General features: G+C 38.1%; 4 protein-coding genes across 4 annotated transcripts; 2 read left to right on the top strand and 2 right to left on the bottom strand.

The window, feature by feature from the left end:
- Positions 1-2,618: 2,618 nt before the first annotated feature.
- LOC106383419 lies at positions 2,619-4,571 on the top strand. Its single transcript, XM_048766701.1, has one exon. The coding sequence runs from the start codon at positions 2,619-2,621 to the stop codon at positions 4,569-4,571; it is 1,953 nt and encodes a 650-aa protein (XP_048622658.1).
- Positions 4,572-11,746: 7,175 nt separating this feature from the next.
- Positions 11,747-12,199, bottom strand: LOC125591833. The gene has a single exon (XM_048766700.1). It carries the CDS (start codon positions 12,197-12,199, stop codon positions 11,747-11,749), a length of 453 nt encoding a protein of 150 aa, XP_048622657.1.
- A 150-nt stretch (positions 12,200-12,349) lies between these two features.
- Positions 12,350-13,654, bottom strand: LOC125591832. Its single transcript, XM_048766699.1, has 4 exons — positions 13,309-13,654; positions 12,954-13,098; positions 12,744-12,843; positions 12,350-12,649 (listed from the first exon to the last, which is right to left on the bottom strand). Exons 1-4 carry the CDS (start codon positions 13,652-13,654, stop codon positions 12,350-12,352), a joined length of 891 nt encoding a protein of 296 aa, XP_048622656.1.
- A 10,602-nt stretch (positions 13,655-24,256) lies between these two features.
- On the top strand, positions 24,257-25,643 carry LOC106385860 (photosystem II 22 kDa protein, chloroplastic-like). The gene is made up of 4 exons (XM_013825757.3): positions 24,257-24,658; positions 24,742-24,855; positions 24,939-25,182; positions 25,271-25,643. Exons 1-4 carry the CDS (start codon positions 24,467-24,469, stop codon positions 25,516-25,518), a joined length of 798 nt encoding a protein of 265 aa, XP_013681211.2. The 5' UTR covers positions 24,257-24,466; the 3' UTR covers positions 25,519-25,643.
- The last annotated feature ends 1,044 nt before the right edge of the window (positions 25,644-26,687 follow it).

Genomic DNA, 26,687 nt, shown 5'->3' with positions numbered 1-26,687 from the left:
TTTGATTCTTGTTGAATGGTGAGAAATTCTGCTTTTGAGAGTAGTTGATAGACGTTCGAGATGTTTTCACCAAAGTGTGTTGAAGAGAAAGCTCATGGAGTTTTGCAATTCGTGCTGCGGCAGGAACTGTAGTGACATTGAACTGACGGACGTGGAGTGCGAGGTGTTGATTCATGTTCGTGAGAAAGATACTCAAGGCATGACCTGCGGCGAGTGTTAGTCTGTTCATAGCGCAGTCGAATTTTTCTAGATAAACGTCGATAGGGTCGCTTCCTGGTTTCAGGCTGACTAACTCAGATAAAGGATCGTCGTAGAGCTCACTGAAACGTTCAGATATGGCAGCAACGTATTCCGGCCAAAGTGGGAATATATTGTAGCGATTGGCAATATAAGCATGATGCCATTGTAAAGCTTTGCCGGTCATATGGAGAGAGGCGAGTCGAACCTTTAGTTCCGGTGGAGTACTATCGATTCAAAAGAACTGTTCGCAGCGGTAAACCCATTCTCTAAGTACAGATCCATCGAACATTGGGAACCCAATTTTTGTAAGTCGTGATGACAATCCATTAGGGAATGGTGGGTTAGGGTTAGTTTCGGGGTTGAGCTGAGGTGTTTTGGTTGTGCTTTGTTCTCTGCGAAGATGATCTGGTGGGTCGGGTTTGTTTGATTTGTATGCCACTTTAAGACCAGAAGAACCTTCATGTTGTGCTGAAGGTGGTGGAGTGTTGGCAAAGTATTTTTCCAATATTGCTTTGAGCTCAGCGATTTCACCTCCTAATTCTTTTCGGATACCTTCGGTTTGTTGATTTTGTGATAAACGAAATCTTCGATCTGTTTGTTCATCCCGGTTAGTGCGGTAGTTTGTCTGGTGTCCAAGCTCGGTCCTAAGGTATTGATTGCTCTGATACCACTAAGATAGGAAACCTTGATAGATAGATCCCAAACTAGAAATCCTACTGTAGATTCGAAGAATGGGTAAACAAAGGCCTAGAAGATGATCACGAATGAAGAAGGATCAACTCGGAAGACAGAGTTCGAATGCAAAGCTTTTTGTATGAACTTAGCAAAGATTGCTTGAGGGATAAGTAATATCTTGAAGATGATAGTTTATTGATGGTGTGTTCTAAAAGCTTCCCGAGAGGCTACGTATATAGAAAATTAAAGAGAAGCTTAACCTAGTTAGGAAAAAAAAAAAGAAATAAAATCAAGAAAATAAGGAAAACCATAAAAATAAAGGAAATCGGCTTAGGAGAAAGGCTTTGTGACTTATCATGTCACAAAAAATAAAAGTGAAGAAATAGTTATATTAGCAGGAAGGTTGGCGTTTGCTTTTTTAATCTGAGGAAGAGGAAGAGGAAGAGATGCGTGGAGAAAGGGAAGGAAAAAAGAATGCTTGGGTCTTGGGCTACGTATTGGATTTCTAAGATTGGGTTTGTACGGTGAACAGAGAAAAAGTTAGGTCTAAAACTCTTTTACGTTTAGTTTAGGAGATGACATGGCAAATTGATGTATCACTTTGATTGGTGGTGAATTTTTTGCAGATGTGGACAAGCTGAGATCTCTAGTTCAATCTTTTTTTTTAACTTGCAATACTATTATTGTATATTAAATTATTCACAAATCACCACATAGAATTTATTTTATGATTAGAATGCGAGATTAGAAATGAATATCTTGCTTTTTATATAATAAGATGTAAGTTCACATTTCTATTAGTGCATTATCTATTAAGGAATGTATATAAATATGAAAATCAAAATCGCAAATCTAGTCCTAAAATAATTAAGCAAGGTGCGGATTCAACTCACTGAATTTCTTTTACTAAAACTTTTTTGGTCAATATTTTCCTTCAATTATCATTGTGATATATTCATGGGAAAATTGCCAATATAGAACAACTAAACTAAGGTATTGTCCTTTTAGAATAAAATTAACTTTTGTCACTTTTGAACATTCATTACCTTTTTTGTATATAAAAATCCAAATCAAATATTTTTAAAATAAAAAAAAATCTGCAAAAATAGTATATTTGATGTAGATAAGCAACTGCATATAAGAAAAATATATTTGGATTCAAAAAATGTTTGAATAGTAATTTCAAAAATGGGGAAAAGGTGTTAGAAAATCAGATCTACTATCTACGGAGGTTTAGAATGTATAATCTAACAAAGACATAGTGATCTACCAACCGTAGAATGCGCAATACACCGAAAATATTAACAACTACTAGGGAAGAATATAAAATCCTCATTCCCTCTATGCTCTACATAACTGGTAGATTTGATGCGCTACAAAAATTAATTAATTTACTAAGGTAGGAAATGCATTATTCGAATTGTCCTTTTGTCTACATTGGTGGTATACAATATTCTACCAGACCTTCTAATTTCTAAACAGATAGAATGCAAATTCTACCTAATAAAATTACAAAATCCGAAAATCTAGCCAAAAACGGTTAGAAAATATTCAGTAAATCTTTTAAATGTTTTTTATTTCCTTTTTTATTTATTTTTTCCTAAAATCTAGTCTTCTTCTTCAACATAGCACGATTTCTGAAATTTAACGTGGAAGTTCTTCTTCATTTTTCAGTTCTTCCAAACTTTTGTCATTCTAAAAATATGAAGATTAACATCTATGCTTCATGTGGTTTGTGGAAATCGTCGATGAACAATGGATGGGGATTTCTTGTTGATGAAGAAAAAGGAGGCAAGTTACTTACTTTGGACACAAGTTCAAGCTTTGAAAACCTAAAGGTTATGGTGTGTGAAGACTTTGGAATTGATATAAACATGGTCAATATAGAGCTGGGTTATTTACCTTCCGATTTGATCAATAGCATCAACTCACCACCCGTTATCATGACCAGTGATCGGCAAGTTAGAAATTTTCTTACATATGTAAAGAACAAAGCTTCGACGCAGTTGTGTGTGAGTACTCAAGCCCCTAACATAGCGGAAGAAGGTACTGAGTCTCCTAACGGAGAGGAAGAGACTATGGAGTCTGACGATTCAGGTGATATGGAGTCTGACGATGCAGCTGATATGGATTCAGAAGAAGATATTGAGGTACCTGATAGTGAAGATGACAAAAAGTGTGACAAAGAGAAGATCAATGAAGATAGTGTTTGCTTCTCTTTGGTGGATGTTGTGAAGAAGGGTCAATCATTTAGTTCCAAAACACTTTTGAAGGCAGCATTCGAAATATGTGCAATGAAACATAATTTCGACTACGTGGTTGCCAGATCGGATAAAAAAGTGTGGTACATTCGTTGGTCAGATGATGATTGCAGCTGGCGTGTTCGTGCAGAGGGATTAACAGGGTCATCATATTTTATCATCAAAAAGTATGTACCTGATCATTCATGTGCTGCATCCAATAGGAAGGGTTCTGTTAGGACAGTTTCAGCAAAAACAGTGGCTACTCTGATTATGCATAAGTATGAAACTGCTAAAGAAGGGCCGAGATCGAATGATATAATCCAGTATATACATATGGTACATGGAGTTGAGATATCCTATTCTTTGGCGTGGGATGCACGTGAATATGCAATCAACGCAGTGAAAGGTATTCCAGAGAAAGGTTATGAAAAAATTCCCAAATACTTGCACATGATGAAGGAAGCTAATCCAGGGTCACACACGTTTTATGAAAGGGATACAAAAGGGGAATTCAGATTCCTCTTCATCTCGTTTGGTCAGAGTGTTTGTGGTTTCTATGCTGCAATTCGAAAAGTTATTGTAGTGGATGGGACGTTTTTGAAGAGCAAATACAAAGGAGTATTACTAGTGGCTACTACATTAGATGGAAACTCGAGTTTATATCCTATTGCCTTTGGGGTTGTCGACTCAGAGAATGACCTCGCGTGGAACTGGTTTATGAGCCAACTTAATATGGTCATTGCTGACGACCATAGTTTAGCTTTTGTGTCTGATAGGAATTCTTCAATTGCTAAAGCTATTGCGAGAGTGTACCCGCAAGCTCATCATGGAATTTGCATTCACCACTTGCTGAATAATGTTGTAACATATTTCAGCGGGAAAGGTGTGGCTGGTTTGGTTGCAAAGGCTTCTAAAGCTTATCGAGCTGCTGATTTTCGTAAGGTGTTCACTGCTATTTTCGCTATTAGTCCTGAAATTGGAAATTATCTCATAGATACCGATGTAAGGAGGTGGGCTCGTTGTCAGTTTCCGGGTTACAGATATGATATTAGGACTACTAACCCTGTGGATTCAATAAATGTTGCTTTGCGTACGCCTAGAGAGTTTCCAGTGATACCTTTGTTGGACAACATTAGGGAAATGATGACTCGATGGTTTTTCAAACGTAGAACTTTAAGTTCTAAGCATTCGAAGCCACTGACCATTGTTGCGGAGAAGAAGATTGACAGAAGGATTGAGAAGGGTAAAACGTTTAAGGTCTTTCCAGTTAGCGATCATAGGTTTTTATTTCAAGGTGACACTTTCGACTGCTCGGTTAACTTGGTCAGACGCACGTGTTCTTGTGGAAAATTTGATCTGATGAAAATCCCATGCAGGCGCGCCATAAAACCAGGCTTCAGTGTTGGAATATGACCACACACACTAACAGATGACATGTACACTACGTGTGCGTGCTTGGTCGCTACGTAGCGACCGAGCTTGGCTTGTGCGTGGTCCGATGGCCATACTTGAGCTTGTCCGTGGCCGATTTGGATACGTGTCCGTTGCCTTCGGACAATCGGTATTTAGTGGTTCGATTGAGATTAGAACAAGATCTTACCGCAAGGCTCTTCGTAAAGATTTCTTTACGAAGATTACTTTTCATAAAAATGTTCATGCCGATTTTTACGGACTTTCAGACATTAATTCCGTCGTGACCGATTTTGACCCCAACAGTCCTTTTGCACCAGCTCCTTTAAAGAGTTGAAAGAAGAGGTGAACAAACCTTCAATGAAGGTCTTCAGATCACCGGAGACACCACTGTTATGCTCAGCCGCCCGTTGACAAAGCAGTTGTTTCTTTCGAGACTCTACACCGGGATCTATAAGCTTGCGCTTGCCCCTTTTCGCAACAACAACCGGTTCCTCTGCAACAACAGCCGGTTCCTCTACAACAACAGACGGTTCATCTGTGACATCTTCGACTTCAACATCTTCTTCTGAATCAGAAAGCTCCACATTTCGAGGTAAAGCCTCAACTTCCCAAGCGAATTGGTTCCAGTCTTGTTTGGCATTCATCAGAGCAACAATACGACCAACTCTTTCATCCTTTTTTCATCTTCCCTAATGAACTCAGCATTATCAACCACATCATTGTTCCCGGTATGAGATATAAAGGGAAACAGCTCTCCCTACCAAGAACAAACAAATCAGTAAGCATAAATTGTTCAAATTTTAGAATTCAATATTCATAGAAGAAAGATAGTTACCTTATCGAAGTGTGACTCTAGGCTACTGATATCTTGGTAGGATACTTTTCCACTTCCTGTCCAATTTCTACATCTCACTTTGGTGATGTTTTTCTTAATCTTTTTACCCACCATAGTACCAATGTCTGGGACTGCTTCCATAATCCATATCTGAAACGCATATGAGAATCCATCCAACACGTAACTGTTCTTCAGATGAAAATCTTCCCTTGCTCTGAATATTGATGCAAGAAGCTCATCATACGCGCGAAGACCCCAAGGATACATCCTCAACTTCTCAAAATCCATCACCAAACGGATGTATTCTTGAGGGATAGACACTTTCCAATCCTTAGCCATGATGAATCCATGTATAATACACAGATATACTAGCCTCACCCTGTCCACATATGTCCACTCCTTACACTCTTTAAGAAGCTCATCCCTTACACTGAATAAGTTAATCTTTCTATTTTGCTTCAGCACGAGGCTCCAGAACCCCCTTATCATCCTTCCAATTAATGAAGTCTATCTCCGTTTCATCTTTGAACTTCAAACCAGTCACGGCATGAAATTCTTGCATAGAAAACCTGAGAGACCGCTTTGCAAACAGAAACCACAACTTGTGGTGCTTGGAAACCTTGAGCTGCTTGCATATGAAGCTGTGAATAATCTTCCCGGAGTAAATGAGCTTATTTTCTACGATTGCCAGAATCGGACCGAAGACCGGGTCTTTCAATACTTCTTCATACTCATCCTTGAGAACACCCTTCACCGTTTCAAGAATCGTACGTCTACAGGTGTTGTTAATCTTATCAATCTGAGTCTCAACAACTTCTTCAAGAATGCGTTTTGGAAACTGATAAGACATTCCTATAAAACATGAAATCATAAACTTCAACTCGTTAGCCATTCCTTTAAGGACATACAAACATAATTCCAAAGTAAATATAACTCAATCTCACAATCAAACGATTAGACATTCAAAAATAGCACATAACAATCACAATCAACTATCATATGTGTTTTTCTCTACACGCATGGTCCAAACACGGCAAAGAAACAGAGCCAAATCAACTGATCACATTAACAACATGTAAAATCGATCTATTTACATGTCAAACTAATTAGCCTTTTCAAGTCTATTAGGAATTGAGAACTATAAACGTGAATCGAATCGAATTGTGTTTTAAAACGTGAATCGAACTCAACAACAAACTACAATCAACTCAACAACAAACTAAAATCAAAACCGTAAATGTGAATCAAATTGTGTTTCAAACAATGCAATCTCTATCTACTATATGCAAAACCATAAAACGAACAAAATAAAAAAAATAATAAAGGGAATTTCCAAACCCTAACCTTCAATTTTTGGGAACCGAGATGAAGCAAGAGAAAAAGAAGAACAATGTGAATCTAATCGTGATGACGATTTAAAAGGAAAGACGAAGAGATGTGACGAGGAAGGAAGGACGAAGAGATGTGACGACGGCGGAGATAACAGAGGAAAGACGAAGAGATGTGACGATGAAACAAGGAAGACGACGGAGAGATGGGATGACGATTTCAACCTTTCCGACAGACTTAGACGGCCAGCTCAAGACGGTGGTGACGGCGAACGAAATCGCATCTTCTTCAATTGAGAAAGGAGTCGGAGACGATGACATGGTTGTGTTTTTCTTAAAAACTTTTACTCCTTTTACTTTCTATTTCATTAAAGTAAAATTAATTTTTTTATGGTAACTACATGTTAAAGAAAATGACAAAATAGGGTATTCACTATTGTTTATTCTGTAGAAACAAAGATTTATGATTTAATACTAAGGGGACAAATCTATAGTTGTTTTGTTCTCGGCAATTTTCCCTATATTCATTATATGAAAGAACTTAGGCAACTGATTGCATTACCCAGCAAGTTTTACTATTTAATTGAAAATAGATCTTTGGAAACTTATTTTCTTAGGCATCAGATATTAACAGAGATATACATTTATATGGTCAAAAAAGTCACTTATTACTTTGTTAACATCTTGCAAATCACGCTTATTAATAAATGATTTATTTTTAGGTTCACCTCCTTAAATAGTATCCAATAGAAAGTTGTCACATGTCATATCTTACTTAAAAAAAAAATAGAAAATAATATTAATTGCAAAAAAAAAATTAGACATTGCAAAATTCTAAATCCTAAACCTTATACCTCAAATTCTATACACTAAACTCTAAATTTTAGGATTAATACCAAATCCTATAACTCAAACTCTAAACACTAAACCCTAAACCCTAGGGTTAACCCTAAACCCTAAGGTTAATCATAAATCCTAAGGTTAACCCTAAATCCTAAGGCTAATTCTAAACTCTAGGGGTTATAGCTTAGGGTTTTGCTGACAACATTTATGGTTTCAGAATAACCCTAAAGTTTATAGTTTAGAGTTTAGGGTTTAGGGTTAACTCTAGGTTTTAAGGTTTAGTGTTAATCCTAGAACTTAGGGTTTACTGTTTAAAATTTTTGGTATAAGTTTTAGGGTTTAGAAGCTTGCAATGTTTAATTTCTTTTTAAATAATATTTTCTAATTTTTCTTCATAAACAAAATATGATACGTGGCAGCTTTCTATTGGTTACTATCTAGGGGTTGAATTTATAGGTTACACCCAAGATATACTGGCAAAATCTATTTTTGGGAACTTTTGTTTTTAGGAATCCGGTATTACATCAATATGAGATAATAATCCGCTCTTTGCGCGGGATGTGAGTATTAGTTTTGTTATTTTTTAATAAAGAGACATTAAATCTGTTTAATCTGAATATCGGTTCGGTTTTAGGTTGTTATTTTTTTTAATCTCCTAAAATATAGCTATAATTCTAAATCAATATTTATTTTGGTTTGTTTGGCTCAAACTGTTGATGTTTTTGGTTTTTTCCAGTGATAATAAAAAATTATTATTATTTGTTTGGTTTCAGGTTATATGAATTTTAGATAGTCTTGATGTCGAACCAATGGTTTCATATTATAGTTTCTAAACTTCTAATAGTTAAAGAAAAGGAAAATAAAATTATTAAGACAAATCATTTCACTACTATTTGGTCGATAGTGAAAGAAACACGGGGAATTTGCCAAATATGATTCAAAACTTGATTTGAAGTGCAAACATATACCCAAACTTGAATCAAATGCAAAACTAACCTAAAAGCTTTGTGAAAATACATCCAACCCCTCGTGACCAAACAAAAAAAACAGAACTTATTTTTACGAATACAGCCCCGGTAAGTCGTCTGAGTCTTCTGAGATACTGGAAGTCGTTAATCATGATATTCTTTGGTTTAGGGTTTGGCAACATATGTTGTAGTATTGTATGTATTCTTAGGGTTAGATTTTGGAAAGCTTAAATGTTTTTTTAAAACATTAAATTTTTATCTATATGTGTTTATTTATGTGTATAGTAAACACTTTTTAAGTTTAAGAAGTGTTTAGTTCGTTAATTTAGTGTAGAGGTTATGTTTAGGGTCTAGAGGACAAGTAAGTCGTCTAGGAAGTCTTCTATTTTAGTTTCCCGGTAAAAATATTTTAGCTTCCCTCTAAAAATATTTTAGTTTCCCACTAAAAATATCGGAGTCTTATGGACGACTTACTTGAAGTCTTCTGAATCGAAAATATTTAATCTAATTGGATTTTTTTGTCTCCCTATATAAAGAAATATTTACACATTTTCTCTCTTCCTCTCAAATGGTTACAACAAAAATGTAATGTTCATCATTCTAAAACTCTCCAACCTCGCTCTAATCTCTTTGAATTTATAAACATTAAACTTTATATCAATTTATTGTTTTTGTCTCATGTCTTTCTCACTAATTTATCTTGTTTTTGCAAGTTTTTCATCACATGGTTCTCATCTACCACTCATTTAAAGGTAGATCTATTAATTTTAGATATGTATTTTTGTGTGTTCTATAGAAGTAGATCTATCTAATCTTCCACTCATTTTCTCTATTTTAAAGGCATTTGAACGTTTTTGGATATGCAAGTTTTTCAGATTTGGATTTGGATATGCAAGTTTTTCAGATCTGGAAGACTTCCGGGCCAGAAGACTTCCAGACGACTTCCAGGAAGTCTTCCAGACGACTTCCAGGAAGTCTTCCAGACGACTTCCAGGAAGTCTTCCAGACGACTTCCAGACGACTTCCAAGAAGTCTTCTGACGGAGTCTTCTCCCATGTCTCCCTTTCATAACATATCTGAGCGTTTTGATAAGTTTTTATGTATGATTTTTCTTCATTTGGTAACCCCATGTTGCATAAAGTGCATACATTTTTCCCAAACTAAAACTCTCCAAACTCACTCTAATCTCTTTGACTTGAAAACACTAAACTTTATATGAATTTTTCATTTTTGTCTCATGTCTTTCTCACTAATCTATCTTTCTGTTGCAGGTTTTTAATCAGATGGTTCTCATCTTTCACTTGGATATGTACTTTGTGTGTTCTATAAAAGTATATATATATAATTTTCAACTCATTTTCTCTGTTTTTATGTCGTTTGAATGTTTTTTACTATGTTATGCAGGTTTTTTAGATCTGGATCCGAAAGTCTTTTAATTATAATGCACTAGGAGACTTCCAGGAAGTCTTCCGGACGACTTACAAGAAGTCTTCCAGACGACTTCCAGGAAGTCTTCCAGAATCAGGAAGTCTTCCAGAAGCAGGAAGTCTTATTCCATGTCAAGTGGAGTCTAAGCTTGTCTTTGTAGAGAAATGATCTATAATAGTTTTGTTTGTGATCTGTTTTGTGATTTTCATGTGTATACCTTTAGTTGTGATTTTTTTTTGTAAATTTTAAGAGATATTAATGAAAAAGTTTGGTACATATGTTCATTTTCCACAATATTATCTTGCCAAAATCACTTGACATAATTGAAGTTATTGATACAACTTCAATAGAAAAATACAATAACACAAAAAATTAATTTAATTTATTACAACTAAGGGAGAAGAATTCTCAAGAAAACTTAGTCAAATTCACAAAAGATAAAACATTACATAAGTTCAAAGATAGAACACTTTCATTAGATACATATCATTAGATACATAAGTAAAAAATATATCTTATGATCTAAGAGGACACATTAAAACATGTTACTTGATATTCTTGAAGTTACTTAACACTTTTGAAAATTAAATAAACATATCTTAAAGTTACTTAACAAATTTACAAAAACTAACGTAGAAGACTTCCACGGATGAATGTTGGTAACCTCATAAATATCACCAATTAAATTATAAATTTCATCCAGAAGCCCCAATATTGACTAATATACATGAATTAACAAAAAAAAATTAAAAAGTCTTTATAGTTTTAGAGAAAATGAAAGTTTATTAAACATTGACGCTTACAACTTCCACGGAGGTCGTCTGGTAGACTTCCAGGAAGTCGTCCATTTAGGTTAGTTTTGCAATTGATTTTTAACCTAGACGACTTACATGGAAGTCGCCCATCTTTGTTTGTTAAAAAAAAAATTCAAGAAAACGGGTTAGTTTTGCATTTGACCGGATTGTGTCAGAAATTTGACTTTTCTGGACGACTTAAACATAAGCCGTCCAATAAAAAATAAAAAAATGAATATTTTGTTATACCTAGACGACTTCAATATAAGTCGTCTCAGGTTAGTTTTGCAATTGAAAAATAAAACAAAAAATATTATTTTTTTCTAGCCGACTTACACGGAAGTCGTCCGTCCGACGACGTACATGGAAGTCGTCCAAGATAAGGAAAGTTTGACCAGAATCTCAGAATAAAATGTAAGTCGTTACTTCCATGTAAGTCGTCTTAGGTTAGTCCGCCTTCGTCCGGGCTCCGAGTGCGGCGTGGTCGGTGTCTATGGCTTCATCTCGACGACAGGAACACGATGGTAGTCTTGCGTGCATGAAATTCTCAACGGTTAGGAAGTTATGGGTGATTTACTAAACGGACTCTAAACTGAAGCTTAATGCATGTGGTTTCCGGTGTTACCTTGGGCGGTTAACGGTGGTAGTGAGCTCGAAACAGTCACGGCGTGAGGCGGCTCCGACGAACTCCGGTGGTGATTCAGGCTCTACAAAACTTCTTCATTTCTCCCATTAACTCTTTCTCTCTAAACATTTCTTGATGATTTTGGTGAAGAAAACAAAGAAGAGAAGTGAGTTTTTATAGAAGATACCATGGGCTGCTGGGGATGTCATGACAACTCTCTCCCACTAACAAGGAATTCGACCCCGAATTCGAGTCACCAACTAACTCCCCCATAACATCACGAAACAGCTCGGGGTAATCAATCCTTATTTGGTGCTCGGACTCCCAGGTCTCTTCCTGAATACCATCTCTTTCCTAACGAACTTTGACCAACATGGTCATCATACCATGAACTGCTTTCACTTGGCGATCCAATACCTCTACTGGCTGACATAGCGTACGCAAATCTTTGCCAAGGTTTCTTGGTGGCTCCTGCAAGATGAGCTGTGGCTCTCTCAAGACTTTGCTCAAAACCAAAACATGAAACACGTCATAGATGTCTGATAACTCTGTTGATAAACCCAATCGATAAGCAACTGATCCAACCTGCTCCAAAATAGGATATGGTCCCATATATCTCGGTTTAAGCTTCTTTAGCTTCCGAGTCTTAGATCCTCCCCGAAATATCCTTATTTTCAGGTATACCAGGTCGCCAACCTGGAACTCCAAATCTCTACGCCGCTTATCTGCATAACTCTTCTGACGGTCATGGGCTTCCTTAAGCCGAGCCTTGAGCATCTCAACCTGCTCTACCGTCTCTTGAACCATGGTTGGTTCTATCTCACGTCGTTCTCCCACTTCTGTCCAACAAAGCTATGTGCGACAAGGCCTACCATAAAGAGCCTCATACGGAGCCATCTTAATGCTCGAATGATAACTGTTGTTGTAGGCAAACTCGGCTAGAGGTAGATACTTCGCTCAGCTTCCTCTCCCATCTAAGACGCAAGTTCTGAGCATATACTCCAAAGTTTGAATAGTCCTCTCCGACTGACCATCTGTATGTGGATGATAAGCCGTACTCATATGTACCTTGGTCCCAAACGCCTTTTGAAAGGCTCTCCAAAATGCGGATGCAAACTTTGCATCCCAATCCGATACAATGCTGACAGGAACTCCATGCAATCTCACAATCTCACAGATGTAAGTCTGCGCCAATTGATCAGCTCCGTCTGTCTTCTTAATCGCTAGGAAATGGGCTGACTTGGTAAGTCTTCCCGCCTAATGTGGTCGGCAACCTCTTCACAAAATCCATAGTTACCATGTCTCATTTCCACTCTGGCAATGGCAGGTTCTGTAATAACCCGCTAGGCACCTGATGCTCAGCCTTAACCATCTGACATGTCTGACACTGCGATACAAATGAAGCAACATCCATCTTCATACCAGGCCAATGATAATAGCGCTTCAAATCCCTATACATCTTATTATTCCCTAGATGGATAGAAAATTTTGAGTGGTGTGCTTGCCGTAAGATCTCATTCCTTAACGGCTCATCGTCTGGACACAGACCCGGCTTCAATACATGAACATCACGCTGGAGGCTGTATGATATCCAATACTCTTCATCTCGATCTGCTTACACAAAGCCTTATCACCATCCTGGGCTTTGCTTATCCTCCATAATAGCTCTACCTTCTCAACGCCAACTGATTCTCCCTCTACAGTACCTGCACACAATCTGAGACTAGCAAGTGTCCCAGTGAGCTCCTAAACCTCTTGGGTTCCAGAAACATCGCTCTGGTGCCTACTCAAGGCATCTGCCACATGATTGGCTTTTTCCGGATGATAAGTGATCTCCAAGCTGTAGTTTGCTACCAACTCCTTCCAGCTACACTGCCACAAATTTAGGTCTGCCTAAGTAAATATGTATTTCAGACTCTGGTGGTCCGTGAAGATCTTGACCTTCTCTCCATACAAATATGACCTCCAGATCTTCAGCGCAAATACAACAGCCGCTAACTCCAGATTGTGCGTAGGATAATTGACCTCGTGAGGCCTCAACTGGCGTGATGCATATGCAATGACCTTACCCTCCTGCATCAATACACATCCCAATCCGGTTCCTGAGGCATCAGTGTAGACCTCATATGGTATTCCTGGCCTCGGAAGTACCAAAACGGGTGTCTGTGTCAACTGTCTCTTCAACTCCGCGAAACTCCTCGAGCAATCGTCTGACCAATCAAACTTGACGTCTTTGCCTGTCAGCTTCGTCATCAGAATCATATCTATACTACAAACATTATATGAATCTTTGGTAATGCTTCTTTCAAGCAGTGTATATGTTCTGAATCTTTGGTGATGAATCTTTGTTATCCTTTGAGAAATTGGTAGTGACTGATATAATAAGAAGCAGTATGAAATTGTGTACGAGAGGTATTGAATCTTCCGATAGCTTGCACAGTGAATTCTGTTTGTTGGGCCCGAGTGTGAAATGAAATGATTTAATTAAGGGAATATAATTGTTTAGATATATTGAACTTTGTTTGTTGTGTGCGAGTGTGAAATGAAATGTATTTCTTTTTTTTTTATAAATTTATTTAATGAACTTATTATAGAATCACAAGATTAATAAGAAGTCCTTCTCTTATTGGGAAGACGACCTATTTCCACACCAGAACTATCATATAGTAATAAATGTACATAATCTTTGAACTTCGATCTAATTGCACACAAATTAAGTATGACAACCTAGTTCCACACACTATAAAAGTTCAAAACCCGTTTCTCCCTAAACTTTGAATGACGAACTAATACTAACAAATAGCGGTTTAAAGTTGGTTAGTGTTTTCTGTTTTGAATTTAACCAATGACTAACCTAACTAAACCAAAATGACCCGATTAGAGAATATAAACCGGATTAAATTGACCTAATACAATAGGATCTAATAAACCAGCCCAAGACCCGACTTAAGCCAATTCGAAACCTAAAAACTTAAATCCCCAAATCATCTTCCTTTGTCTCTCTACAACACAGTAATTTTAAGAATGAAGAGGACAGTGATGAGAGATGATGCTAAAGGAGGAGGATGACTTTAAGTTCGAAGAATACAGTGATGATTCCAAAGATGAGGATGAGGAAGATGGAGAGATGAATCGTCTCTACCTATAAATTAAACTCAAAATCCAACTCATTCAGACTTTATCAAGTTTCTTCAAGAATAAATGGAACAAAGAGAGTGTGTGGACATCGAAATCTCTTATGGGTTTGTCTCTGTGGGAATCAAATCTCTTTTCTGGATTTTTAGATTTTAGGGTTCTAAATGATGAAATCGATTTGGGGGATTTTAATAGGGGTTTGGGTTTGATTTTAATCGATTTGTAGTTGGATCTTCGTTTGGGTCGGATTATACCAATATCAACCGATACAAATTGGTTTACTATCGGTTAATGTCATAAACCATTAAAACTAAGCATAATCTTGGTCTGTGTGGAAACGGGTTTCGAACTTTCATCGTATGTGAAAATAGGTTGTTATACTTAACTGGTGTGCAATTAAGACGAGATTGAAAGATTGTGTACATTTGTTACTATATCATAGTTCTTATGTGGAAATAGGTCGTTTTCCCTCTCTTATTCAATCAATCAATAGCTTTAGAAAAATACCTCAAGCTTTAGTTCTCAAGATCACAATCAACTCTCACGGTTTTATCTAATGACAAAGGCTATATTTATATAGCAACCAAAAACCTAATCCTAGTTGATAAACACAAATCATATCATGATCATTATCTAAACAAATCATAATACAAATAGGAATCAAATAACTTGTTGCTTAAGGTTTCTTCAAGCTAACTCCAACATTCTCCCCCTTATGCTTGAACTCACTCACATCTTCAACTCCAATCAGACTTCTCATTTCAGTGAACTTAATCCTCCCAAGTGGCTTGGTTAAGATGTCAGCTCTCTGTTCGTTTCCGGGTACATGCTCAACTTCAACTTGTTCATTCTCAACACATTCACTTATAAAGTGAAATCTCCTATGGATGTGCTTGCTCCGTCCATGAAACACGGGATTCCTTGCTAGTTGTATTGCTGATTTGTTATCAACTCTGATGGTCACTCTTCTACACGCCTCATTCACGACCTCACTCATCAATTCTTGAAGCCAAATAGCCTGCTTCGCTGCTTCAGTAGCAGCCATAAACTCTGCTTCACAACTCGACAAAGCAACTATCTCCTGTTTAGTAGAACACCACGTTACAGGACTACTTCCAAAGTAAAACACATGCCCAGTTGTGCTTTTCCCATCATCTATGTCCACGTTATGTGAACTATCGCTGTAGCCTTCGAGCTTCATGTCTTTTCCACATAGAAACCGGAGTCCAAGATCACACGTCCCACGTAAGTACCTTAAAACTTTTTTCAATGCTGCAGCATGAGACTCCTTCGGTTCCTGCATATATCTGCTGAGTACCCCTACACTGAAGGAGACATCTGGACGAGTGTGTAGGAGATAGCGTAAGCAGCCAATACTACGGCGATACTCTTTCTCGTCCACACTCCTTTCATCAGGCGCTTTGGAGAACTTTGAGTTCATCTCCATAGGAACAAGTGTAGAGTTACAAGTAGCCATTCCTGTTTCCTCAAGAATTTTCCGTGCATACCGGTCTTGTTTCAGAATAATCCCATCTTCTCTTTGAAGAACTTTGATACCCAAATAATAAGTCAACAACCCAAGATCGCTCATCTCAAACTTAGCCCATCTCTTGTTTAAAGACTTCTATCATCTTCAGTGATGATCCGGTAACAAGCAAGTCGTCTACGTAAACAACGACAACAAGAAGCTCATTATTTACGTCCTTACGATATAGCGACGGTTCCTTTGAGCAGTGGTGGAAGTTCAGTCCACGCAAGATTTGATTCAGCTTAACGTTCCAAGCCCTTGGTGCCTGGCGTAAGCCATAAAGAGCCTTCTTGAGCTTATACACCTTGTCCTCTTGACCTTTGACAAAGAAACCTTGTGGCTGGGTCACATACACCTCCTCTTTCAAGTCTCCATGGAGAAACGCAGTTTTAACATCTAGGTGGTGAATCTCCCATCCTCTTGAAGCAGCCAATCCAATAATCAGCCGTATTGTCTCAATGCAAGCCACTGGTGCGAAGACCTCATCATAATCAACGCCGTGTTTTTGAACTTATCCCTTTGCCACCAGTCGAGCCTTAAACTAATTTATGCTACCATCTGCATTACACTTAACCTTAAAGACCCACTTGAGGCCAATGGGCTTCACTCCTGCAGGCAAACAAACTAGATCCGAACTTGATATTTATCTTCTCATGCACAATAAAAGATAAACCGTCGTAACGATTGGGCTTGATTTCATACAAAGTCGCGAGTGGGCTGTTAGCCGCGTTCTGGCCCCTTTCGGGCCATTTCTTGTCTTGAGCGCTTTCACAACTTATCGAAGAGAGCACTTTCGAAACGACGTAGATTTCCGAAGAAAGCTCAAATTTCTCGTACAGTGTAGGCAGTTCAAGGTGTTTAGTTAACCGTCGCCGTTTCGTACGATAAATTCGAACTCCATACAAGAAAAATAGTTCTTGCGGTTTTAAAATTGTGAAGTTCCAATGGTGCCTCCGATCGAAATGAAAGGAGAGCAAGTTTTATAAAATCTCGGGGGGGGGGGGGGGGAGGAGCTACGAGGACGGGATGAAGATGGTTTAGTCAATCCAGCTCGTCCGTCTAACGGACTGGACTGGTCCAGCCCGTCGAACGGCCGAGCTGGTCGTGTGGTCGATCCGGCTCGGCGGATGGCCGAGCTGGTCGTGTGGTCGATCCAGCTCGGCGGATGGCCGAGCTGGTCGTGTGGTCGATCCAGCTCGGCGGATGGCCGAGCTGGTCGTGTGGTCGATCCAGTTCGGCCATCCACCGAGCTGGAGTGGTTCAGCTCGGCGGATGGCCGAAATGGACAGTGTGCTCTGTCCACCCTTCAATAAAACGGGCATAACTTCTGCTACAGGATGCTGATTGAACTCAGACCGGTGGCATTGGAAATATAACTCAAAGCTCTATCTTGTGTCAAAAGATGGACTCCATCCCACCATGGGAAGGTCTTTATCTGTAGCTAAACATCTGATGCGTCTGTGCAGTTTTATTGACGAATATTTGTCGAAAGTGTGTCGAGAAATTCAATTTTTAGACGTTTATTTCGAAATAACTGTTTTTATCCAAATAATGTTTACCTCTTGTTGTCGATAAAATAATTCAAGAACTCGTCGTATAATCTTTTCAATTAAAATTATACCAAATTTTTATTGTGAGAAATATTTTCCGGGGACTTTCAGACATTGATTCCGTAGTGACCGATTTTGACCCAAAAGTTAGCCTCCAGCTCGTTATAACCATGAACTTCTAGCGTGAGGTTCTAGCGAGTGGCTTGGCAAGTTAGACGGGATTAATGTTTGAAAAGGTCTGTCGTAAGTGGTATTCTTGCTCTTCAAAGAGTGGAACGCGATAAGATTGGGGCTGCGCCTTATGACGGTTGCCTACGTACCATTGTTGAAGGGATCAAGCCTTTTGTATTTCGTTTAGGAGTTAAGATTCTTATGATCTGTTTCCAGCGAGACCTTTACGGTCTAGTTGTATGTTGTGTAGATATTATCGGGCATGTTGCCGCTGGTGGCATTTTGTATTGGACCATTGTCGGCCTCGAGACTAGCCTTGTAGGCTATTTTATTTGACCGAGTGTGGCTTCGAATACCAGCCGCTTTGCGGCTTTTTAATGAATTGAAGTTATGTTTTTCGAGGAGCATGTTTGTATTCGTGTGAATGTAGAGGGAACAATACGAGTTGTCATCTCGCATCTAACTCTTTGTTGGATCGTCATATTCGCTGCTCGTTACAGATGATAATGTTCAAAATTTTTTTATTTCTTTCAAAGTTTTCGTGAGCGTTAGAATACGCACGAAGAGACATGTTTTAGGATCTTGTATCCTTGATATCATGCCTTGTGATGTTAGAGATCAGTGTGCTGGGTTTAGGGCAAGACCTAGGTTTACTCCTGTTTTAGGGGGTACGATGACTAATTCGACTTACGTATCCCGTTATAGTTTTAACATGATTTCATACCGATTTAAAGTCCGCAATAGGTTCTCGGCTTATATGACTTGTATGGTTGGAACCGAGCATCTCCCCAAGGACAATTTTTAAGTCTCCTGGTAGTGTTGACCAAAATTTTGGATTTCTTTTATAGCTCTATTATCCTTGTGTCGGATGTTCGAGAGTCATCTTTGTGAGATGAATTAGTCTGTTTAGGACGTTGAGAGTTTGATGTGATCAGAAACGAACTTGGAATTTTTTTTTTACCGTTTGGGTCTTCGCGAAAGGAACGTGTTTGAGAAGATGTTAATGCATATGACTGCCTTGACTTCCAAGAAGGTGTTTTTATCGAGGAAGGTAATTTTATCGAAAAACGAATCTTCAGGCGTCTTCAACGTCTTTCAATGCTGAAGATTGGTTATTCTTTCGTATGCCGCTTTTTGTGCTTGAAATGTTTGTGGGCTTGAAGATGTTTCGGTGTTGCAAGGGTTTAGTCTTAACCCTGGTTGGAGGAACGTCTCAGTTTGTCTACGGATGTTCGCAGCTAAAACTGTTGTTTCAGTTTTGATGTTGAGTAATCTGATTAATGATAGAGGGATTTGGACTAAGGGGTCGCATAGATTTGTCCCCGGGAAGAAGCGTTTTCCTACACTGTGCTTTGTGAGGTGTTGGCCTTCCTAGATTTGTTTGTGTATTTTTAAGGATGACTTGTATAGCTTTAGGAGCTTTGTTACAATTTTTTCCTACACATGCCACATTTTATATGGAACTTGATCGATTTTTGAGAAGTTCGATTTTTCCGTTAACCATTTGGTTGCTAGAATTGAGCTCTGTTGTGAAAAAAATTTCGTATAATTTACTCTCTAGTTTATACGACAAATAGTCTGTGTAATCGTCACTTGGCGTTTTACGAAAAATCGTGGATTGTTGTTTAGCCGTTTAAGTGATTGGAGTGGTGGTCGCTCAATTGTTTTGGCTTGGGATGAAGGTTGTGTTCAGCCGTATAGCCAAGGGCGTTGTTGGTCAAGGACCAGACCATGGAACTTTTGTTTTATGACTGTCTTCAAAAAGATGCTGAATTCTGGTTCGGGTTTTACGGGGAGGCGTAGTTGGTCGAGGACCAAAGAGCGTTTGTTGAGATTGAAAGACCAAGTATAGCGGAGTTTTCCGTGTTATGTCTGATGGTAGTTAAAAACGAGTTTCCACTTTGGGTTTAAGTTATACGATGAATGTTTCGTATACTGTTTCCTTTTTATCCGATGGAGACGAATTTTAAAGAGGCTTGACGCATAACCCTTGTGGATTCGGTTGCGAGGTGATTTCCTGCACGGATGTAACCAAGGAAAGTGAAAGGTATAAGTCAGCAATCTTCATGGAGCTTCGTTTTTATTAAATGAAAAATTATCTATGACAGTTTTCCGTAAGACCCTTTATGTTTATTTTCGGAAGTTGCTTCGTATGACTTGATTTGACTATACGGAGGATTTTTCGCGAAAATATTGTGAGAGGGGCTTCTCATAGAAGTAAATAGGAAATCGAAGATTTCAAAGTTGCGATGTTTCCACGGATTACACGGGGAACGTTTCCGTTTTGATTTCGATCTTTGGTGAAAGTTGCTTGGAATTACTCACAAAGTTTTACCGAAGGTTATTTTGTTATTTTAGTCGTGAGAACGTTTTCGATGCTTTTCCATGACTCACTAGGTTCAACGGAAACTGAAAGCAATGCTTTGGTGCTTAAATATTTCTCGTATAAGTTTTGACTTTTATACGGAAATTATTTTATTAAGTCGAAAAGGTTTTCTCAGACTTTGGCTAATCGTCGAGTTTCAGTTTGATATTGGTACAGGTTTTCTAAACGCGTGATTGCGACAAGAGATGCTGTATAGTCCTCGAGATTATGTCCGTGATGCTGTAGATATGTTGTTAGCGCTGAGACGAATCTTAGATTGTCGTTTGCCTTTTTGGGACGATTTTAATGAGGCATTGGATTGCCTAAGTGTTTTTCTGCCGGTTGCTGCAAGAATTTGCTTTGTCAAAAGCATTTTTTTTATGCCAAGGCGAAAACTTTTTTGAAGTATGGGAGTATACGAGTATAGTATACGTACCTACTTCCTCCTTTTTCTTTTTTAAAGATTGGGATGATCGACATCCTGGGTCGGTTTAAAGACGACGTTAGGATTGGGACTTGGTCATTTTCAGGCTGACGACTTCAAATAAGTTGGTTTTAAAAAAAATCGCTAGAAACCAATCGGTTTTAAAATGACATTAATGTCTCTAGTTCTTTCTTTCTTTGGGGAGCGACCTGAATATGTGTGGCGATCGTTTCTAGATCGGTTTGCAAGATCTGCCTGAACAGTCATGGAACAATATACCGAGACAGGAAAAAACGCCTAAAACTTAGTTCGCTAGACTTTCCAACTAGGTTTTAAGTTCCCTAAAATTCTAGGGCAGTCTCAAAAGCGTTTTTATTTCTATGTACTTTCCTCCGAAAATTCCAAGTCGGATATACCTTAGTTTTCTTGAAGATTCGGTTTTGCCTCTTCTCCATTTTGCTTGCTTATTTCCCCTTCCTCTCCTCGTGTCTGTACGCCCTTTTCGATATTGGTGTTTATCCTTTGCAACGTGAAATTTATCTTCTAAATAAAAGATAGACCGTCGTAATATCATTGGGCTCGATTTCGTCTAAAATCCTAAGTGGGCATTTAGTCGTGTTTTAGACCTTTTCGGTCGTTTTCGACTTAAACGTTTTTACGATTTCTTCGATATAGTACCTTTGAGACGACGTCAATTTTTATAAAAAGGTTCAAATTACTCGTATAGTTGAGGCGGCTAAGGTGTTGAGTTAACTGTTGCCGTTTTATACGATCAATTTGAATTCATACGAGAAAACAAGACTTTACGATTTTTATCGTACAGTTCCAATGGTTACTCCAATCGAGACGAAACAAGAGGCGTTTCGATCGAGATTCGAAGGAGAACGCAAAGATGGAGGTAAGGGCGAGTAGGATTCTACGGAGGGGCGATTAGGATGCCCAAGAAGGCGAGTAGGGGCAAGCCAAGGAGTTTAGGCGAGTCTTACTTCTTTTCGTCGTACAATCTCAACGGAAACTCCGATTGAGACAAAACGAAAAGCGTTTCGATCGGGATTCAAAAGAGAACGTAAAGTAGGAGCCTTTGGGGGCTGATCCAACTAGAGTTTTTATGGTACATTGATGCGATCATTTCGTAAATGTTGTCAATTTTATTCTACAAAAGTCGTATCGTAAAATATTGACTTGTTTCACTTTTCGAACGATGTTCCATAAAACATTTTCGAGTTTAATTTTATGAAAGCTGTTTCGGAAAATGTTGTCGAGCTTTTATTTTCTGAAAGTTATTCCGCAAAATGTCATGAGTTTAGCTTTACGAAAGCTGTTTCGTAAACATGTTTTCGAGTTCGGCTGTAGAAGAGTCCTTTCTTGGAAAAGTCATGTTTTGCGGCTCTTCTGCAACTTTAGTTTCTGGGTTCAAGTATCAGAAATTTTGGCTGTCACGAGTTACTTATTGCTGTCAAACTTAATTGGAAATTTCCTCATTTCCGTAGGATCAATCGGAGGGAGTTTTGAGTAGTTTTTCCGAAATAAGCTTGGTAGGCCTGTGTCGAGAATTCACTGAATATGTTACTATAGAATCAAAGCTTGAATTTTTACGAAACCTAAGGTTTCGGAAAACTTTTAGCAGTGACGAATATGATCTCCTGTTTTGCTTGGTTTAGTTTTCGTCAGCCGTTTTAGATTTCGAGTGATTCAATAGAGATAAACTTTGTTTCTTCGAAAATGTTTCGAAAGAAATATAACAGTGGGGAACTGGCAACTCGATTTGCCATTCTGCAAGAAACTTAGGGTTTCTCCGCGGTTTCTAGGAGAGCAAGTTTTATTTTACCGAAAAGTTTTTGGAAAACGTCTTTTGGTCGAACCATAAGTCGCTGAGATTTATCCAACTCAGTAGCTGGACAGGTTTTACGGGGATTGATAGATTTTATCTTTACCCTTTCTGTTAGGATGGTGAAATCGCGAGCTCGTTTTGGTGCTCTCCCTGTGGTGAAAAGTCGGGACTAGGTTTTCAATTTTCTCGGGAACTGCGGCGCTTGCATAGGCGTTGGCCATAAGAGCAGTCGTTGCTGGATTTTTTTTCCAGCGTTGTTGCGAGCTGCGGGGTTGTCTTTCATATTTCCAAACATAATTTTCATCAAGCGTTTTCACTTTGCGAACGATGTTCCATAAAACATTTTCGAGTTTAATTTTATGAAAGCTGTTTCGGAAAATGTTGTCGAGCTTTTATTTTCTGAAAATTATTCCGCAAAATGTCATGAGTTTAGTTTTACGAAAGCTGTTTCGTAAACATGTTTTCGAGTTCGGCTGTAGAAGAGTCCTTTCTCGGAAAAGTCATGTTTTGCGGCTCTTCTGCAACTTTAGTTTCTGGGTTCAAGTATCAGAAATTTTGGCTGTCACGAGTTACTTATTGCTGTCAAACTTAATTGGAAATTTCCTCATTTCCGTAGGATCAATCGGAGGGAGTTTTGAGTAGTTTTTCCGAAATAAGCTTGGTAGGCCTGTGTCGAGAATTCACTGAATATGTTACTATAGAATCAAAGCTTGAATTTTTACGAAACCTAAGGTTTCGGAAAACGTTTAGCAGTGACAAATATGATCTCCTGTTTTGCTTGGTTTAGTTTTCGTCAGCCGTTTTAGATTTCGAGTGATTCAGTAGAGATAAACTTTGTTTTTTCGAAAATGTTTCGAAAGAAATATAACAGTGGGGAACTGGCAACTCGATTTGCCATTCTGCGAGTAACTTAGGGTTTCTCCGCGGTTTCTAGGAGAGCAAGTTTTATTTTACCGAAAAGTTTTTGGAAAACGTCTTTTGGTCGAACCATAAGTCGCTGAGATTTATCCAACTCGGTAGCTGGACAGGTTTTACGGGGATTGATAGATTTTATCTTTACCCTTTCTGTTAGGATGGTGAAATCGCGAGCTCGTTTTGGTGCTCTCCCTGTGGCGAAAAGTCGGGACTAGGTTTTCAATTTTCTCGGGAACTGCGGCGTTTGCATAGGCGTTGGCCATAAGAGCAGTCGTTGCTGGATTTTTTTCCAGCGTTGTTGCGAGCTGCGGGGTTGTCTTTCATATTTCCAAACATAATTTTCATCAAGCGTTTTGCGGCTGTGAGTAAGAGTAACCTGAACCCCCAACGTTGATCAAGATTAGGTGAGGTTCTCGTTGTTGTATCGGGTTCTGTTCTCAGCCCCTCAAAAAGTTTTCTTTGCTGTTTTTAATATTATGCTCTCGATTGAAAACGCTTCTAAACCCGTCTCTCGGTGGGATCGAGTCCGGTCTCAAAGTCATAAGTTAAGAAATAGAACAAACCTGAAAATTTCTTTCTTTTTTATTGAACCACCTGAAATTTTTTAAAACTGTTGAAATTGGAAAATATGATTTCCCTGAAAAATCTAAGTGATTATTTTTTTCTTTAAAGTAAAAAGTAGTAGTATTCAATGTGGAAAAAATAAAGTTGAAGAAAACTAAGATTTTTTTACAAAAAGAAAACAAAAGCTAAGAATTTAGGGGAAATTCTAGTTTTAGTTCGTCATAAATGGTTGTTGACGTTAAATTGGTTTTTGGTCATCACCTTAAATTGTTTTTGTTTGTTTTTTTCTTTCTTTCTGCAAACGGCACATTATTGACTGTACAGAAAATTTGCGAAATAATTATTATATAAGAAAGAAATAGTGGACGAGGAAAATAAGAAAGAAACTAGTTATTTATTTTCTTGCCACAGAAAACATTATCTCCACAGAGAGACTAAAGGAAGGACAATTGGGAGACGTGGACGCACTGTAAGCCCGTCAACAGATTTCCTTGATATATCTCCTAATCTCTTTACTTCCAGACCACAACACTTGACTGATCTTTTCTCTCATCCTCAGACGCAACAAGCAGCTTGTTGCAACACACAAAAATGGATCAAACCATGCTGCTAACTTCCGGCATCTCTGCAAACCATTTCTTGAGGAACAAGAACCCTCTGGCTCAGCCCAAAGTTCACCATCTCTTCCTCTCCGGAAACTCTCCGGTTACTCTACCATCTCGAATACCATCGTTGGTTCCTCTCGCTATCTTCAAACCCAAAACCAAAGCTGCTCCCAAAAAGGTATTCAGAGACCTTTTGCTTGTTTAACAAGAAACATATCTCATGTCATGATGGCAATGGTAAGATTGTTTTATATATTCTAGGTTGAGAAAGTGAAGCCAAAGGTTGAAGACGGTATCTTCGGAACGTCTGGTGGGATAGGATTCACGAAGCAGAACGAGCTCTTTGTGGGCCGTGTTGCTATGATCGGTTTCGCTGTAAGTCCCCTCTGTTTTCCTGTTACACACATACTTTTGTTACAAGGAAGAACATTTGATATGAAATTTGAGTTTATGAATAGGCATCGTTGCTAGGTGAGGCGTTGACTGGGAAAGGGATATTAGCACAGCTGAATTTGGAGACAGGAATACCGATTTACGAAGCAGAGCCATTGCTTCTCTTCTTCATATTGTTCACTCTGTTGGGTGCCATTGGAGCTCTTGGAGACAGAGGAAAATTCGTCGACGATCCTCCCACCGGACTCGAGAAAGCCGTCATTCCTCCCGGCAAAGGCGTTCGCTCTGCCCTCGGTCTCAAAGAACAAGGTTTTGAACCGTATTACCCTAAGATGCAAATTTGATATTACTGAACCGTAGTCTAATCCGTAAATGCTTGTTGTTTGGTTGTGTCAAGGTCCTTTGTTTGGGTTCACGAAGGCGAACGAGTTGTTCGTAGGAAGATTGGCACAATTGGGAATAGCATTTTCATTGATAGGAGAGATTATTACAGGGAAAGGAGCACTTGCTCAACTCAACATTGAGACTGGTATTCCAATTCAAGATATCGAACCACTCGTCCTCTTAAACGTTGCTTTCTTCTTCGCTGCTGCCATTAATCCTGGTAATGGAAAGTTCATTACTGATGATGGTGAAGAAAGCTAAACTCTCTATGTACTTTCCAGTTAGTAGTTTGGGAGACCATTATCATGTTGAGACAAAAAAGAAATGGACATCTTAAACTATTGTAATACTTAAATCCTTTTGTTTTAACTTGGTTTTTCTGATTATATCCCAAGTTCCTTTGCACCTAGGTGATTGATATCATTTTAACATATTTAGAACACCGAACTTTGAGATTCGAAAAGATTTATTCATCATGGAATTTGTTAGGTACAAAAAGTCATGTCAAAATGAAAAAAAAAATATAAAATCTAACGTTGGCCGTGGTTAAAAATCAAAGACATAGGCTTATTTTATTTTCTACTCAATATTATCTTAAGAAGAATTGATCGTCTTCTTATACAGGTGAAGGCCAAACTGTTTTCGCATTTCCACTATGCTTCATCTCCAATCAAAGAGATATTGTGTTACATCCGAGGTTCAGAATTGCGTTAGACGCTATGTTCAATAGATCAAATCCTAGCGAGTTAATAGAAAATCAGAAAAAAAAAGAAGAGTAGGAGTAACTTTTGTAGGAACCTTAAATCTTTAAATATTGTTTATGCTTTTGCACTAACAATACTGATATTTGTTAAAATTCTTGTTTTCTAAGAACAAGTTAATCGACAGTCTCGAAAAAAAATCTGGATTTGTGTTTTCTCCAACAAGCTTTTGATATTGTGTAAAGCTTGCGTTCTTGAGCTAACATTTTTTTTTTGCAGGATCGGTTGAATTATTTAAAATAATTCTCCTGCACTTACGTGTTTAGGTTGTGGTGTTTGATTATTGATTATATTAAATTGCAACATTTAATGATTTAAAAAAAAAGTATGTCAGTTTTTGATCATTTTCAATATGTTTTTTGAAAAGAAAAAGAAAAAAAAAACTGATGTTGGTTTTATATCAAACCGTTAAAAATTTCAAAGGAAGTAAAGTTAGAAGTTGAACTTTATTTTACTACATAGGACATGTAAAGAATAATAAGAATGGAAATTAAAATTACAATACCGAAATATAAAAATAAAGAAGAATTGAAGAATCGAGATGATTAATCTCTTTCCTTAAATCCTTAAATGCCCCGTAGTGTGACAGTTTCATAGCGCTCATATTCATAGGATACAACTGCAGCATTGTTTATGTTTACCATCACCGAAAACAGAATCTATCGAACC

This window comes from Brassica napus, chromosome C8 (assembly GCF_020379485.1).
Source record: "Brassica napus cultivar Da-Ae chromosome C8, Da-Ae, whole genome shotgun sequence".
NCBI classification, from domain to species: domain Eukaryota; kingdom Viridiplantae; phylum Streptophyta; class Magnoliopsida; order Brassicales; family Brassicaceae; genus Brassica; species Brassica napus.
Note: the sequence above shows the minus strand (reverse complement) of the source record. Positions and strands in the feature narration are given on the sequence as shown.

Excerpts from the sequence above, each read along its gene's own strand:
- LOC106383419 (XM_048766701.1), top strand. The coding sequence starts at position 2,619 with ATGAAGATTAACATCTATGCTTCATGTGGTTTGTGGAAATCGTCGATG.
- LOC125591833 (XM_048766700.1), bottom strand. The coding sequence starts at position 12,199 with ATGGTTCAAGAGACGGTAGAGCAGGTTGAGATGCTCAAGGCTCGGCTT.
- LOC125591832 (XM_048766699.1), bottom strand. The coding sequence starts at position 13,654 with ATGATTCTGATGACGAAGCTGACAGGCAAAGACGTCAAGTTTGATTGG. Across the intron at positions 12,844-12,953 it reads GCCTCCAGCGTGATGTTCAT|GGATTTGAAGCGCTATTATC; the intron begins GTATTGAAGCCG and ends TAAGATGTATAG. Across the intron at positions 12,650-12,743 it reads TGGTTAAGGCTGAGCATCAG|GCGGGAAGACTTACCAAGTC; the intron begins GTGCCTAGCGGG and ends CGACCACATTAG.
- LOC106385860 (XM_013825757.3), top strand. The coding sequence starts at position 24,467 with ATGGATCAAACCATGCTGCTAACTTCCGGCATCTCTGCAAACCATTTC. Across the intron at positions 24,659-24,741 it reads CCAAAGCTGCTCCCAAAAAG|GTTGAGAAAGTGAAGCCAAA; the intron begins GTATTCAGAGAC and ends TATATATTCTAG. Across the intron at positions 24,856-24,938 it reads TTGCTATGATCGGTTTCGCT|GCATCGTTGCTAGGTGAGGC; the intron begins GTAAGTCCCCTC and ends GTTTATGAATAG.